The sequence below is a fragment of the Spodoptera frugiperda genome, chromosome 3, assembly GCF_023101765.2.
Source record: "Spodoptera frugiperda isolate SF20-4 chromosome 3, AGI-APGP_CSIRO_Sfru_2.0, whole genome shotgun sequence".
In the NCBI taxonomy this organism is placed as follows: Eukaryota; Metazoa; Arthropoda; class Insecta; order Lepidoptera; family Noctuidae; genus Spodoptera; species Spodoptera frugiperda.
The window spans coordinates 5816683-5832729 of record NC_064214.1 but is presented as its reverse complement, the minus strand read 5'-3'; the positions used below and the strand labels follow the sequence as shown (position 1 = coordinate 5832729).

General features: G+C 36.6%; 2 protein-coding genes across 6 annotated transcripts in view; one reads left to right on the top strand and one right to left on the bottom strand.

The window, feature by feature from the left end:
- Positions 1 to 1752: 1752 nt before the first annotated feature.
- On the top strand, positions 1753 to 11080 carry LOC118273928 (uncharacterized). 4 transcript variants are annotated; one of them, XM_035591142.2, is made up of 10 exons: positions 1753 to 1906; positions 2481 to 2715; positions 4043 to 4179; positions 4416 to 4532; positions 4776 to 4925; positions 5346 to 5547; positions 5747 to 5832; positions 5924 to 6047; positions 7271 to 7634; positions 8029 to 8177. In XM_035591142.2, the coding sequence occupies exons 1-9, from the start codon at positions 1817 to 1819 to the stop codon at positions 7315 to 7317; spliced, it is 1188 nt and encodes a 395-aa protein (XP_035447035.1). In that variant the 5' UTR covers positions 1753 to 1816; the 3' UTR covers positions 7318 to 7634; positions 8029 to 8177. The 4 variants fall into 4 exon arrangements, with proteins under 4 accessions (XP_035447035.1, XP_035447037.2, XP_035447034.2 ...); XM_035591144.2 differs by having other exon boundaries at positions 1764 to 1901; XM_035591141.2 differs by lacking the exons at positions 1753 to 1906; positions 2481 to 2715; positions 4043 to 4179; ... (3 more) ...; positions 5747 to 5832; positions 5924 to 6047 and adding exons at positions 8780 to 8910; positions 9280 to 9399; positions 9977 to 10168; positions 10257 to 10296; positions 10576 to 11080 and having other exon boundaries at positions 7318 to 7634; positions 8125 to 8254.
- A 394-nt stretch (positions 11081 to 11474) lies between these two features.
- LOC118273896 (uncharacterized) overlaps positions 11475 to 16047 on the bottom strand; it is an 80285-nt gene continuing 75712 nt past the window's right edge. For both annotated transcript variants that reach the window (XM_035591082.2, XM_035591083.2), the window contains 6 exons: positions 15581 to 15817; positions 14686 to 14823; positions 14057 to 14342; positions 13468 to 13656; positions 12996 to 13177; positions 11475 to 12726 (listed from right to left, as the gene is read on the bottom strand). In XM_035591082.2, coding sequence (XP_035446975.2) covers positions 12673 to 12726; positions 12996 to 13177; positions 13468 to 13656; positions 14057 to 14342; positions 14686 to 14823; positions 15581 to 15817 — 1086 coding nt within the window. In that variant the 3' untranslated portion in view covers positions 11475 to 12672. The remainder of the gene's footprint in view (positions 12727 to 12995; positions 13178 to 13467; positions 13657 to 14056; positions 14343 to 14685; positions 14824 to 15580; positions 15818 to 16047) is intronic.

The following is a 16047-nucleotide window of genomic DNA, read 5'->3' as shown; positions in this document are numbered from 1 at the left end:
TTTTAATCACGTAAAAATGTTTGTGATTTCTGATACGGGGGAAGTGAAACATATGTTTCTCTTTCCCCGTGTATTAAGTTTCACTTACCCCACTTAACACTTTTTTAGGTTTAGTTTTTACCAAAGCCAAAACTCAATTATCCTTAAGAATTATCCAAATATAATCATTGGACTAGAAAGTACATACTTTTTACTCAGTACTTACCATTAGGTACATTTAAAACACTTATTTTAAAACTTTCACGAAGGCCGAAATCGTCACACCTCCAACTCGTGTTTTGACAACTGACAGTTGAAAAATTTCTTTTTTGTTTATTGGTGTAGAAAATGATAATAGCGACTTCTATGTTTTATCAATAAAACCACATCGCCATTCTGTTTTACCGACTAAGCGCGAAGTATCGATACACTTGTTAGTTATAGAGTTATGAATGGGTGTTTCACTTCCCCCTGAGTTTCACTTACCCCACCTGACCCTATAATATAGCATGAAGAGAGAGTGAGAGAACATCCCGCCATTTATTCGCCGAAGAGATGAACAGAGAAGTACGTAATGAAATTCATTTAATGTCATTTACCAGTCATATTACCAATCTAGACTTCGTGCTTTTAGGTACTGCAGATTACACAACATCCCTCTTACCGCAGCGCAGTAATGCTAACTGTCAACTATACCAACGCCATCTATCGAGCTTCAGGAAAGTTCAGACCCTTATGTCCTATGTCAACATAAAAGGGATGATGACGGGATATAAATATTAAAAATCTATTTGGTCCGCCAGTTAGGTAATGAAAAAAAATTAAATACGTATTTTTTTATTTTGTCATACCATAAGATAATAATACTTGGATAAAACAAATCAAATGCAAATACGTCAACTCTACGCACAAAATGTACATAGAAGTGACGTCACGCGATATTTCAAATCGAAATATCTTCGGGAAGTATTTGTTACCGTAATAAAATCAAAAATACGTGTCTAATATTTTAAAAGAATCTACAAGACGGACATTAGAATAAAAATTAATCATCTACCCTATTATTATGATAATAGAATTTACTATATGTGTGTACACACAACTCAAAATATTACATGACTTACAAGGTTACTCACTTAATCTTCATACATAAAGAATACGCAAATGTTTCATATTATTATAATGTGCCAAGAATTTACTTCACTTACTGATAAGAACGACAGTGAATCATTCAATAAAAAAATATCACTGTGTACTAAAAGGTTATCGCAATTCTTCCTGGTTTAATGTAGCTTTAAACGGTTTTTACTTAAAGAGTAGGTTCACCACACACATTCTTTTCTTCAGATGGTTATTACCTAATATGCCATTATTACCTATACATACATAACCTCACGCCTATTTCCCACGGGGGTAGGCAGAGACTATGGAACGCCAGTTGCTACGATTCTTACATACCTCTTTCGATTCATCAATAGTCATCAGTCTTTTCATACATGCTCGTCGTTATTATATTAAAGAAGTGCAACATTAAAAATTATCTTAACCGATGAGTATTAACTATAATATCTTAATAATCCTAAATTAAATTTCCTATTGGAGAAAGATATAAATAATATACAATAGCAGCAATAAAATATGTCAATGGATCAAATAATATTGAAAGAAGGTTTTACAACAAATTCAATATAATAATACAACAAATTCTATTTACATTATAATAAAAAAGAAAACAAAATCAAATATCCCAACGTCACAGATGATAGAACCACGTCAAGAACTGTCAGATTATCAACAAGAATAAAGAAAAGAAGCTGCTTGCAAAGGAAATAATGAAATGAATGAGTTGCTGCAGAAGCATGGCTGCTCCAACGTCTTCACCGTCCCTGAAGGACTCAAGGAGCTCATGTCTGATATCACACGTGAGGTAGACCCCAGTCGCAATGGACCAGATTTTCTCATCTCATCTTTAAAATGTGCTTACCGGATCCATCTGTCCGGATAGGTTATTGAGGATATTTGGTGAACAATGGGACCTAGACCTTTTTTTGGAATAGGGGGCAAACGAGCCTGCTGGCCGCCTAATAGTAAGCGATCAACACCGCCCATGGACACCCGCAACATCAGAGGAGTCACAGGTATGATGCCGGCCTTGTAAAAAGGAATACGCTCTTTTCTTGAAGGTTGAAACGAAATAGCTTTTTTCTGTAGTTTCTTTGTTCTTCCCCAACAAAAATTCTTGTTTCAAAATATTGTTCAGATAGTGAAGTTAAGCATATACGTCTGACCCTGAGCTGCGGACTGCCTAGCAAGTTACCGGGGCTACAGCTCGAAAAGCAGGAGTAGGAACGGGGTGGTTTTTAGTAAGAGTCTGACACTCCCTCTCGCCTCGCCCAAGACAGGAAGCCATTGGATAATTTAGCCCTTCAAAAAAACATATTATTATACATCTGCTTAACTTACCAACCCATCAACGACTTATTCACCTTATATCTACACAGGTGCTACGCTGGCAACCAGCCAAAATGCTGGACTTCATCGCCAACTACCTAGCAGCGTTGCTGATCACTCGCGAGCACGGGATCATGGCAGTCAAGATACTAGACGAGCTCTGCGACTGCCACCCTACAGTATCAGAACATCTGCTGCAACTTGGTCTGGAGAGAGAAGACGCGAAAGAATTAGCTACCATTATCAAGAACGAAATTGAGGCATCCAAGCCTGTTGAAGGAAAAGGTATGAAATATATAAACTATGTCACGGTTCATAGAATTTCTTTGTCTGTAAATTTAAGAGGGTCCTATTTTCAAAATTTGTCTCGCAGAAGATTATATCCTTAATGTACCAAGTCATGATAAGTATTACAATTTTTAAATTAATTACCAAACCAGTTCCTAAAACATTGCCGTATCCTTGTTTTAAGAGGCCTATCTAGTTTAATGCGAATCAGATAACTCATTTAAATGAAAGACAAGTACCTACAAATGGAAGTATTTCTCTAAAAATGTGTTACGTCATACAATCGATGCATAGAAATAATATGCAGAAATATATTAGTTTTACTATATTAACTACCGATTTTGATACCCGATCTTTATTGAAATTTTTGGATCGACGTCTATTTTTGACAGAATCTCTAAGTTAAAATCGATCTTAATCTAAAGATTTTTGATTGAGATCGGTGATTAAAATGGGCAGTTAGACAAGAGACAAGAGTTTTCACTGTGGTTTTGTGTGAATTTTAATTCTGTGAATAAACATGCTACTTCATACTAACATTGCTGTTAACAATTATACACAGAAATGAATCTAACGAAACACTACACATAAATACTAACAAAACTATGAATAAAAGAAAAATGGTGTGAAATAAACGTTTTAGTACCTATATATTATATTAATACGTTTCCAAAACAGCACATTTTACATAATATTTAGGTAGATTCATTGCGCTGGTTTCTACATCTAGAGGCTAACATCGCAAGACGATGATAATGTGATATTTGCATGCAGACTGGACTTGGAAAGTTTACGTAATGTCGCCTTGCCACATCGATTCTTTCATCGACATTAAACATTGGAGTCACGTACCAACTATAGCGGCACGATTTAATATCTTCATCGTGCGATAAATTTTATACATTATCTTTAATTTGTGTAATATTAATAATAAACTTGAAGTTATTTTTCTATTAACAAGATCTTCTTTGTCAATACAGTTCTATCAGTAAAAAAATATATGAATTAATTATTATATTTTTCGCCTTACTCACGCAATTATTTGACGAGAAACTCGATTTGTCGTGTGTCGCAAAACTTGTCGAATACCTAGTCAAATAATTACATGAGTAAGTAATTCGGCTTACTAAACCAAAAATAAATTTCGTATGTCTCACGCAAATTATAATATGTATATGTGAACTTGTATGTTTGTAAACGCACCCACGACACAGGAGAAAATCCTAGTGTGGGGCAACGTTTTTTAAAAAAAAAAAAAAAAAAAGATGTATAAAAATAATATGGGCGTTATGTTATTAAATGTTATTTTTTTTATTATTAACAGAAAAGGTGAAGGAGCAATCTATTTTGAAGAAAATTCTAAATCGTTACCCACTCGATGAAGAGATGTCGGCTAAAGTATGCCAAATAGCGAGGAATGCTTACCGAGACTATTGGTATAGAAAGACTTTGTTGAAGAAGGTAAGCTAAAAAATTCTATAACAGACGTAGTAACAAGAGTCGAAGCGCATCGAAGGGTTTTTCCAAAACTGAACATAACAAATTCAACCTTAACTCCACAGCGAACGCACATATTACTTCTGAGATTTTAAAAATTCGCATATTCGACACTGCGCTTACATAAACTGCCCCTTTTCTTTCACAACGCGAAAGAAAAATACTTTATAATGTATAAAATCTTTCTGTTTAATCCCTAGGGTCTTAAGACGACGCCAGAGGAGGCGTGGGAGAAGGCCGCTGAGCACACGTTGGAAATTTACAAGAAGACGAAACCGTCTATCAGCGAACTGCATCGAGCTACGGCGAAGATTCAGGTACTCACAACTACACTACTAATGATATAAATACGAAAGTTTGTGAGGATGCATGAGTGTATGTAACTAAGTTATTCACGCAAAAACAATCTGATACATGGGGTAACTATTTATCCCCATTAGACGACGCTGCTGCTGCAGAAACTTGTAAATATACCATTAAATCGAAATACCTTTTTTACAGACGCATAATAGACAAACTGATAATTTAAAGATGTAAAATAATATTTTGTCCTTTTGAAGGCTGCGTACAGAGGGTACCATGTACGTAGAAATGTACTGAAGCATCTGATGCCTGAAAAGAAGAAAAAGAAGAGAACTCGCAGGGTGGAGATGCCAGGACCACCGCTAGATGTCGCTAGCTCCAGGGAAATAGATCTGGGACCCGTCGTGGTAAGCTAATGGAACTAATATAATATGAGCATATAAACAAGTGTGTTTGATGATTAAAGGTCGTCCACAGGCCCGCATCGTACGCATCGCACGCAACGGATTTTAGTTTGTCTTGTATAGAAACTCATACAACAGCGTCCACTGATCCGCACCGTACGGACCGCTCATCGCCAATGCCACCATGCGGTGTGTACTGATGACGTCATACGGCATGCCTTTGCCAAAAATCCGGGTCAAAGTGGTATCGGCAATCCGATTGCTGATACTCGCGTCGGGAATCCGAACACTGCCGACACAGTGGACGCAGTCTGAAAAATAAATCCGTTTGGTGAGATCCATCCAATGCGTGCGATGCGGGCCTGTGGACCTTTAAAAAGGGTCTAAATAAAGTAAAATTTTAATAAATCAAAACCATTCTAGGATATTAAAATCAAAGAAGATGACGTTACTCAAATGTTTGAAGATGAGAAAGGTCAGAAGCTTGGTCTGCAATATGACCCTATGAAGACTATCACTCATGCTGAGGACGATGAATTTCTAAAGGTTAAGAGAGCTAAATTTAAAGGATCGTTTTCTGTTTTGGAGATGGTACTGTCGAAGCCGAGCGTTGCTGCAACTGATGGTTTGTAATCTGTATACTTACATAAGAAACTATACGAATATCACAAATATTTTTAATAATGAAAATAGGCTCCCATCTAGAACAGTGCGACTAATGAATAATTTTTTTTTTTTTTTTAACTATCTTTGTGAATAATAAATTAAGAAAAAACTTAAGAAAGGATACGATAAATATTTTGAATTTGGATTTGTAATTACAGATGGTTCAATACTGTCCGAGATCGAAAAAACAAAATCTGCTCCAATTCCTGTCCCGAGTAGCAACCAAAGGATTTCATTTGCAGAGGTGAGCTAACAACATTTTTAAAACGTCGTTCGATTGATAAAGCTTCTTATCTCTTTACGCTAAGGTTGATTTTTCTTTATTTGTTATACAGTCGCCTCCGATGATTATTAAGACACCTGAGGATGATGATTTGGAAGTACCTGAGAATATTACTGGATTTAGTTCCCATACACCTGAGCCACCAGTATCTTTCGAAATACCCGAAGAACTGGCAGGCAAGTTTTGTCTTCATTATTTTATTGTTGTAGTCAACGTGAGATAAATTTGGATACTATTTACTTATGCACTTACTAGCTTCTACCAGAGGCTTTGTTCGCGTAATATGTGTTGTTCTTGACCATATACCTCAGTTCCAAATTTCATCTCGATAACTTCAGCCATTGTGACGTGAAGCACTTACAAATCCGATGTTGTGAATCAGCCGCAACGCTCTACATGCGTGATTTTGTAGCTTTGTATCGATTAAATTAAAGGGTTTAAGATAGTTTATAGAAAATCTTCATAAAGTTCCTTAACCTCCCATTCCCTGTCACCATAGCTACGGGAAAACAGAATATTTTACAAACACCATAACTAAGAAGTTTGAACTGCTAGTTACTTTGTCATAAATTACATTACAGCTTGTTGTTAGATGGAAAATAACAATACTGTCAATATTAATAGTGATCGTGAGAAAATAAGATAAAGACAAGGAAGTAAATCTACATAGTAAGTTAATGATAAGATAAAAACAGATACGAAATCTAAGACACACTCGACAAATAAGTGTTTTAAGATAGACAATAAACTAAAAATAAGTCTACTGTTGTACGTGATGAAGATAATGTACCTGATGAAGACTTTGATGTTTGGGTTTACTAATAAGATAGTTAATACACGTGCAGATCGCCTGTCGTATATGAAATTACTAAATTACACTTGTTTTAAATATCTAGAACTAGCGTCTGCTCGAGACTTCGTATGCGCAAAACTGTTTTCCACGTTTCGTTTATTTTTTTTAGATTTTTGGGAACCCTTAGGATAAAAAGATTTAAGTTTTTAAACTGACATGGTCACTAACACTATTATTAGAACTTATTACGGGATATTTACCATGTTTATTTAATTTGGCGAGTTTCCGATATTTCGGCATGATCACGGATTAACACGAGTTAATCCGTGATCATGGCGCTTGCAACAGTGCCGAAATATCGGAAACTCGCCAAATTAAATAAACATGGTAAATATCCCGTAATAAGTTCTAACAAAAAGATTTAGCTGTTATTGAGATATATAGTGTAACTAAAACGACTCCAAATTTTTCTTTTGTAGATCTATAAACATCTTTATCATTTCTCGTTTAAGTTGGAACTCAGCCTTCGATTGATGATTGGTCCTACTAGTCTTAAGGCTGAAACTAATATGCGATGTACTCTAATTTGATCTTTTTCTCTTTCAGGAGAAATAGTGTCATCAGCTCACACCATCGACGATGAAAACAAATGATTATCATCTTTATATTCAGTAGCATAGTATATAATATTGTTTACAAAATTTTGTGTCAAATAACGGTTTAAACAAAACCTTTGATTGTTTTATAAATGAATTGAAATTTCAAGTGCATGAAACAATAGATTTGTTTTTACTTTAGTGTCATGACTCACTAGAATTACGTTTATATTATGTTTGACATTGTCATTTATTTCAATAAAGTTATTGTAAACACAAGAATGGATGATTTAGTGTTTCCACAAATTAAGGACAGCTGCAAGATAGCTCTCCCTAATGGTTTGAGAGAACTTATGAGTGATATCTCTAGAGAGGTATGTTGCAAAACCATTTTTCTTATTGCGAGTTTATTCAATCTACTTTGTACCAACAATTTGATAACCAAGGAGTCTCATTTGCTGAAATCAGCTTACATAATTTAATATTAACTGCACGGTTGGTGCAGTGGCTGGGTAACTGCTTGCCGCGCAACGTGGCGAGGATTCGATTACCGCACGGACCAACCCTTTGTGTGATTTACAATTGTTGTTCCGGGTCTGGGTGTGAAGTGTATGTGAACACAAGTTCTCTCTAATGTGGGGCAAAGTTTTGTAAAAAAAAAAAATATAGAATAGGAAGAATTAAAACGATTAGCAGACCAAGGATAGTATTTAGCTATCCAAAATCTGACAAAAACTTTTTCTAAACAAGATATTCATTATCTTCAAGGTCCTAAGATATCAACCGAAGGACCTTTACAAGTTCATAACCGACTACCTAGCAGCAATGTTAGTAACGCGAGACAACCTATCCGTTGCTGGCCAGATTTGCGAAGACTTATCAAACTGTAGATGTGAACTAGAATTGGAAACTGAACTGCAACAAATAGGCCTGCCCGAGGCGGATATAGAAACTGCAAAGGATATCATCGTCAATTATTTTGCTAAAGACCATGGTGAGTTAACTATGACTTGCGTCATTGGGAACCCAAACGTTACTTAAGAAGTTTCCTGAGCAACTTTGAGAAAGGAGGTCGAAAGATGTTCGAAAATCCAAAATTGTGATCCAAATTTAGAATTGTTATGAGAGTGCAAATAATTGAGGAATTATTTAGGTAATTTTGAATCAGGATATTTATTCAATTTGAATTTAGACTTGCATATGGATCTGCATGTTAAATAAGATCGTTATGTCTCCTTTCTTTTCTAATACGAGTAGCAAAGTTGCGAACGGTTGCTAGTCATCTGACAATAGGCGCTCACTGCTGCCGAAGTGTGTAACACCATTGGGAATAAGAAACTTCTAATTTTGTACCTTCATTAGAAATAATTACGGTCTATTTCACAATGTCTGGATGCCACAATGTCCCAGATAAATTTGAATTAAGAACATTATTTGTATGAACTATCTGTCACATAAGTTATATGTAGTTACTGTAACTTACAATTTACAAAATACAAAAAAATACTTTCCCTAACAGTCAAAGAGTCCAGCCTTCTCAGAAGACTTATGAAGAAAACCATTATAGACGAGGATATGATACCAGCAGTTCAGGATGCCATCCGTAACGCCTTCATGAGGCATTGGCCGCAAAAGTCTACTGTCTTCGAAGTAAGGCTACTTACATTTATTGATAAGATATCATTGCTGATACATTAATTAATTAATTCATGGTTTAAGAGAACTTATGAGTGATATTTCTAGAGAGGTAATGTTTACCTCTTATATAGATTTACCTACTTTCCAGCAGTTTCATTTTAATCTCTTGGAGACTGAGCTTGCAAGTTATAGTGCACATTTTTTATAACTAGTATGTTATTATAAATATTTTTTTCACTGCTGGAATTCATATCAGTTATGAAATACAACGTTTCACATTGTACTTCATTTGGCACTAACAAGCATCATTCGAGAAATAGCATGTAACTGTAGAATAGTATGGGTCTAATAGTAAACAAGTCATTTTTTTATCGTTTTCAGTCATCCTCAGAATCAGAGGCAGACAGTGTGATGTGCGCTGCTAAGCATACCTTGAACCTGTATAGACAAGCGGCATCAGGTGATACAATAAAGTACGAGATAATGGCTCAGAAAATACAGGTATGAACATGGGAGTACATTTAGGAAAGGCATATTCGTCTCTATTCCTCACATCTCTCTAACTTTTTTTTAAAGCGGTAAAATCATCCAAGGGCTTCTCCCGCCTTAGGTAAGACGAGAGGAAGTGTCAGACTCTTACTGCCTAAAAACCACCTCGTTTTTATTCTTGCTCTTCAAGCCGGAGCCCTGGTAACCCACTAGGCAGTTCGCAGCTCCGGGTCTCTCTGACCTTAGGGATCCTTCTCACGTCTAACAGGGTTATGGGAATAAAACATTTGTTTTTATTATTGGTCACCTTTTGCTTGGTTTAATCTCATGTAAAAGTCTGACTAAACCTAATTTTTTTTTAAACGTTGCCCCACATTAGGATTTTCTCCTGTGTCGTGGGTGCGTTTACAAACATACAAGTTCACATACACATGACACCCAGACCCGAAACAACAATTTGTGGATCACACAAAGAGTTGCTCCGTGCGGGAATCGAACCCGCTACCCGTTGCGGGGCGCCAGTTGCCCAGCCACCGCACCAACCGTGCAGTCATTTTCAGTTAATAGGTTTTTTTTGCTCTATAAACAGAACGCCTACAGAGCTTACGGTGTGAGACGAGACTGTAAATTGGGAAAACGTAAAGAAACGAAACCTGCGGACAAGGTGGTCACCCTGGTAGACCCTAAAATTGTGGCTCCTCCCAACCCTTATGAAACAGTCTATCCACAGCCAGTCTCATCCGAAGGAGCGTTATCTGGAAACTCTACAAACTGGACTGAGGTAATGATTATAGTCCTTATTCCCGTCTAGGAAGCATTACTTTAGTTTAATCGATGATTAATTTTATCACCTTGTTATTTTTTGCCAGGACCCAGAAGTTGAGTTGTCCGCAGCTATGAACCAGAGACGTAAGTCTTTTTTTATAGCTCTTATTCTATCTCTTTAATAATCTACATTATTATTAACCCCACGTAAATTCTGTAGAAACATCTTTATTATTTATTAAAATGTTGCTTAATCTGCCTATTATTGCCTACTGTATTAGTGCCAAATTGATTGACACCACATCGGTCACTGGTGACCGACGCTTAGGGGAGGATTTGCATTCGGCAGTTTTCTTGCGGCAGTTAATGCATTAATAAGTACTCTTTACACAGATATATGTAATAAATTATACTTTTCTACAGGTTTGAACACAATATCGTCAACATCAATCGCTGGATCGTTCCTGACGCTGCCATCATACCGGCCGTATTCCGTCCACGACGACGTTCTATCAGATTTAATGGAAACACCAGAAAGGGAACATGCCATCATAGACTACACTGCTCCTAACCCACATGTATCCATCACATCCGCAGACAAACCATTCTATACACCAGGTAATAAGCAAACCTCCAATGAAGATACGGGACACTATGAAACGGCGAGTGATTGTATACTCTATGACAATGAGTCTAAGGTTTCTATTAGAAATGTGTCGTCAGAAGAGGATTTCTTCTATCGACCTAATGTTATGAATGCTGATGATAGTTATGATGGTGACACTGAAATAGGACCTAGTGATGGTAATAAGGACAAAGGAGTTAGGAGTAAAGTCATGGACCAGAAGGATCAGCGAAGAAATTAGTCAGTGGTGTTTTATTGTAGTCGTAGTTTTAATTTAGATTTTCATTTTCTTGCTTGTGTTTTAACAAACTCACAGGTTGTTAATGTATCTAAAGCAGTTTTATCCTATGTATGATCTAACTTAATTATTATGTTAACGGCTTATTCACGTGACTGTTTGATGAGGAACTCAACTACTTTCAAGCCATGCTAGAGGCTTATATTCATGAGCAGCATTCCGCGACACACGACGCGGCAATTATCTTGCTGATACTAGTAACACTGAAACTAGTAGAGTTCCTTGTCAAACAATTACGTGAGTAAGCCGATAACATAATAATTAATTTAGTATGTCTCACGAACGTTATAATAAAAATATATAACTTCTGCAAGATTTATATTAGATTAGAATTTGGTAAATTCAAATGTTATGCATGTAGGTACTGTAAAAATGTTTGAAATAAAAAAAAAACAGCAATATTATTACAATAAAATTTATTTACTCTCAATAAAGACCTTAATATCGATTGTAGGACGTATACAATGTAATATATAATTTTTTTGGTCAATAATATAGTTAATACGATACATAATCTAAAATATAACCTAATACTTATCAACTAGTAACGTGTGGGATAAAACAGTGCACTTTAACTAATTATGTAAATGCTTTGACTTTTATTTAACAAAAAATATATTGCTAAGGCCTCCTCTTCAATAGATATATTGGACAAAAAACAAAGAATTTTCGAAAAATCAATCGTTCAAGTGACACTGGAGTTGAAGAAATGTTTAAAGGTGTGAAATTAAAAAGTGTATGGAGACCACACGGAAAAGTTAAACATTTAAATCAAAAATTAACAATGATTCTCAACAATAAATAGATATGATATAAAACAAAAATGAAAATAACAATATAATATTTAAATACCACCGGAATATTACGTAATTTACTATTTTTAAAAGTAGCACAGAGTATTTTTAATTCATTATTGCTAGTGCACAAAATAACAATGCAAAACAAAAGGAAATGGCAACACAAATAATGTCAAGCTTAACCAGAGTTGCCATTAGATAATACTGTTATGCATAGTTAAAATTGTTATTTTACTACAAAGATTTTCTCTAATCCACTAAAATATATTATGGTAATATTAGTATTAGTATAAATCTAAGAGTTTAGTAGAAATCACAGCAAAATTCAATAAACGACGCTTACATACATTTTTATTAATTGTGATTGAAATTATGCTTACAATATTTCCTAGGAAAACCGAAATATCGATAGACTAGTGGAATGATTCCCTAAAAATAAATAAAAATTAAATTGTTCGAACGAAAAAATAAAACTTAATCATAATCTTATGTACAAGTTTCGTTAAAATTTAAAATTATGCGAAATTGTCATGACGATGACGTAAATGGTAGATATAAATCTATAAATCCACAGATTAAACATGAAAATAATGATATTAAAAAAATAATAATTTCTCATTTAATTCATTACTTTTTTATTTGAGCGATCAATTTTCTAGAGATCTTGTAACTTATACTTTGGTATGTTCCAAATAGTTTATTTTTAAACTAAGGCTGGCTATACACTAGGTTTGAGATACATATTGCCAGCATTGTCATGGGTACGAATAAAGTTCTTACGTGTGGGGAAGCCCGTGGTTTCAGATGGTGTCTACACCACCGCCTAGCATTCTCTTGCCGTATTCACTTAGCACCTGAAAGCAGTGAAACACTCGTTAAATACAAATTATATATCCTTCAGTCCACTATAAACCATTATAGTAAACGATATCAAATAGGTGAAAACCCCCGCCAGCTGTTTCAAATTCTGAATTCTAGAAGTGCCAGTTTTTCTTTATATAATTCCGCAAGAAATTTAGTAATGAGCAAATAGATTTACATCTCATTTTAATAAGAGCTAAGAGGTACGTAATAGCACTAGGGGGAAGATGAGAAGGTTTTGATAAAAAAGAGAAGTAATAACCTTGTAGACGAAGATATAGTGGTGCCTGTTGGAGAGCGAGTGCGGGCGCTGCGCGCGCAGGGAGCGCACGACGCGCGGCACGTCGGCCGCCGCCGGCAGCGCGCGCGCGCACACGTCCAGCGCCATCAGGGCCGCCGACCTGCCCGCGCCTGACGCGCACGTCACCACGCATGGCCGGATACCTGCACATACAAGTCAAGTTTGGTCTTTAGGAAGCTGCGGTTTCTAAAAATCATGTCATATTTATTTTATAAGTTGACTGCACGGTTCAGTAGCTGGACAATTGGCTGCCGTGCAACGTGTAGCGGGTTCGATTTCCGCACGGAGCAACTCTTTGTGTGATCCACAAAATTGTGTCTGGGTGTCATGATCATGTGAACTTGTATGTTTTTAAACGCACTCACGACGCTTCTTTTTCTGTTTTCTACACACTTTTCGACAACTATATTTCAAATTGCAACTTTAAAATTACCTTCAATTTCCGAAGCTGCCTTCATCCTTCCAAGAGTACCATTGGTAGAAACAACTCTTCTCAACTGCTCTTCAGCACGAGCTGGTGAGTAAACGTTGACTCCATTGCCGGAGCCACCCTCATCACTCCGCAGCTTCGACAGATTACTGAAGGAAGACCGGTTCTGGTCACCGTATATTACTTCGACCCCTGAAATAAAAGAAAGTTATTAAAACATGAATTGAAAGAAAAAAGGTGATTAAGGATGGTAAGACGTTACGTTTAATTTCTCATTCCTCAGTAAATAAAAGTCACGCTAATGATTGAGTAATGCTTAATCGTACAAACTTTAACAATATCCTAAATTCCTAACCTAATCCGAAACTTAGTAGGTACGAGTTACAAACTCGTACTAAGTTTACATTTATCGAGGTCGAAACAACAGCCGAACGCACTCTCGTTGCGTTTTCGTTTAACGTAAAGCAAATTCGTACTAAGAGTACCTTTTTCTTTAAAGACAGAAAAACCAAGAGATATTTTAATCAAATTCAACATCAATTCTTTGAATGATACCTGGAATACTTCACTTATCAAGATTCTCACGTCTTACCTTCTTCATCATACTCCTTAGCAGTCTGCGCGATTTTCATGTAAGTCCTTATTTCACATAGGAAATCTATGACAGAGTCGTAGTCATCAGGAACGCCCTTAGCAGGCCAGAAGTACCAGAGGTGTGTGATCTCCCTCCAGGTCCTCGTCTCCAGGTTGATGAGCTGGACGCTGGATATCGCATACTTCTCACGTTGCTCTCGCTTCTTCAGGATAATCTTGAAGTTCCCGAAGATACGCTTGTTGTCCGATATTTCGGACGGTGGAAGGTACTCGTAGCACTTTTCCTGGAAATAAGTTGAGACATTTGAGTAGCTGTGGTGGTAGTCGATTTATGGTCGGGCTCGCTGTTAACGCGGCTATGAAAACCGGACACGGTTGTTTCGGAAGATTTCTGTATTGAGTTCGACGAGAGGAAACACCCAGGTCTCGTCACTACGAGGACCACTCAGAGAATACGGCGTCTTAGCAACATTTGAATAATGGTAATCACGTTAGTATTACGTGAGAGAAGGGTACTTCATCGGTTCACCAGTCATTCAAGTTGTATAAATATGTCAGATCCCACCACTGAAATATGATGTAAGAGAAAATGTGTTTTTTATAAAGACATTAAAACAAAATACTTACAACTCCATTCTCCATGTACTCAGTGAGCATGACGATGAGTCTCGAGTTCTGTTCCCATATCATGCGCCAGAAGTCCACGACGGTGTTGGAGAGCGGCGCCTGAGTCGCTATGTAGTAGTTGCGGATGTTGCCTGGGCCCTGATATTATAGATAAAAATAATTAGATTAAACCGGTTACCTCGTGAATCGCCTTAGAAACATGACTATCGAAAACAGGGTTTTCTAATAACTAATAAGTTTTTATATAAATAATCCAGAGTCCTTAAAGGTGTCCCATGCATGTAAAACAATTTGTTCGCTCCCTATTACAAAGAGCCCTAATTAAGTCCTAATCATATACCTCGCTCGCCCCGTCGCATATCTCTGCCTACCCTTTCGATAATAAATGCGAACCGTGATATAATGTATGTATGTGTCACTTTGAACACTGTGACTAGTATGAGTATGACTAGTTAATAGGAATGTGAGCTTATTATTTAGAATCCAGCATTATACATGTTTAGTGAATCTATGACTAATCATTGGAAAGTCTTGAGGACAATCGGTTATTATATGTGAACTTTGTCTTCAAGAAATGCGTAGGAGCATGACTAAGTAATGTCAACTACCAAAAGAATAGTCAGTTCCTTAGTACGAGTTTGCTTTACGTTTAAAGTAATCGAAACGAGAGCGCTTATTGGGCGGCTTTAATAAACCAACCAATCAGAGCGCCGTACGCGTAAAGTATACTCATTCTAAGGGTACAAAATTGGATTTGTACATCGTAACATTTCTACAATACGTACACTAAGCGCGGGAATGCATAAAGGAACTTATACACATATAATAAAGTTCATCTTCGAAAGTAAATTGTTTCTAAGCTCAGCTCTGTATTATATATCTTGTATGAACTCACCGTAACAAAATTGGCGTTAATGTACTCCGTTGCAGGATCATTGCCCAGCCTCTTCAGAGGGACTCTGGTCTCTGGCAGTGGAAGGACATTGGAGTACCGGTTTTTGTCCTCACAACCTGGAGGCACTTCATCAGGCCTGACCGTCACTGAGGGAATCTCTGAGAACTCTGCTGTCATGGATTCTATGTCCATCGCAAAACTCGCTAGAGCTGCATACTGCATTGGGTGGGAGGTGACCTGGAAGTGAAATGAAAAAGGTCAAAATCAAAGCATTAATTTAAATTAATCCTAAATTAGGCACTTTTAAAACGGCAAATTGAATTGTCCGTCATTCTCTGTGTCGGTGAAGCTAGATGCTCGTTCCAAAGTGTAGCTTCGAATGGAGAAGAACGTGCAAGAAACACCATCGTTACTCTTTTAGGTTAAATGTTAGTCGAAACGTCATAATGAGATATGGTACGAAGTCT

What these genes read in the sequence shown, in the direction of transcription:
- LOC118273928 (XM_035591140.2), top strand. Translation starts at nt 7,494, where the DNA reads ATGTTTGACATTGTCATTTATTTCAATAAAGTTATTGTAAACACAAGA. An exon ending in TGAGTGATATCTCTAGAGAG is followed by an intron (nt 7,635 to 8,028) that starts GTATGTTGCAAA and finishes ATTATCTTCAAG; the next exon opens with GTCCTAAGATATCAACCGAA. An exon ending in AAAAGTCTACTGTCTTCGAA is followed by an intron (nt 8,911 to 9,279) that starts GTAAGGCTACTT and finishes TATCGTTTTCAG; the next exon opens with TCATCCTCAGAATCAGAGGC.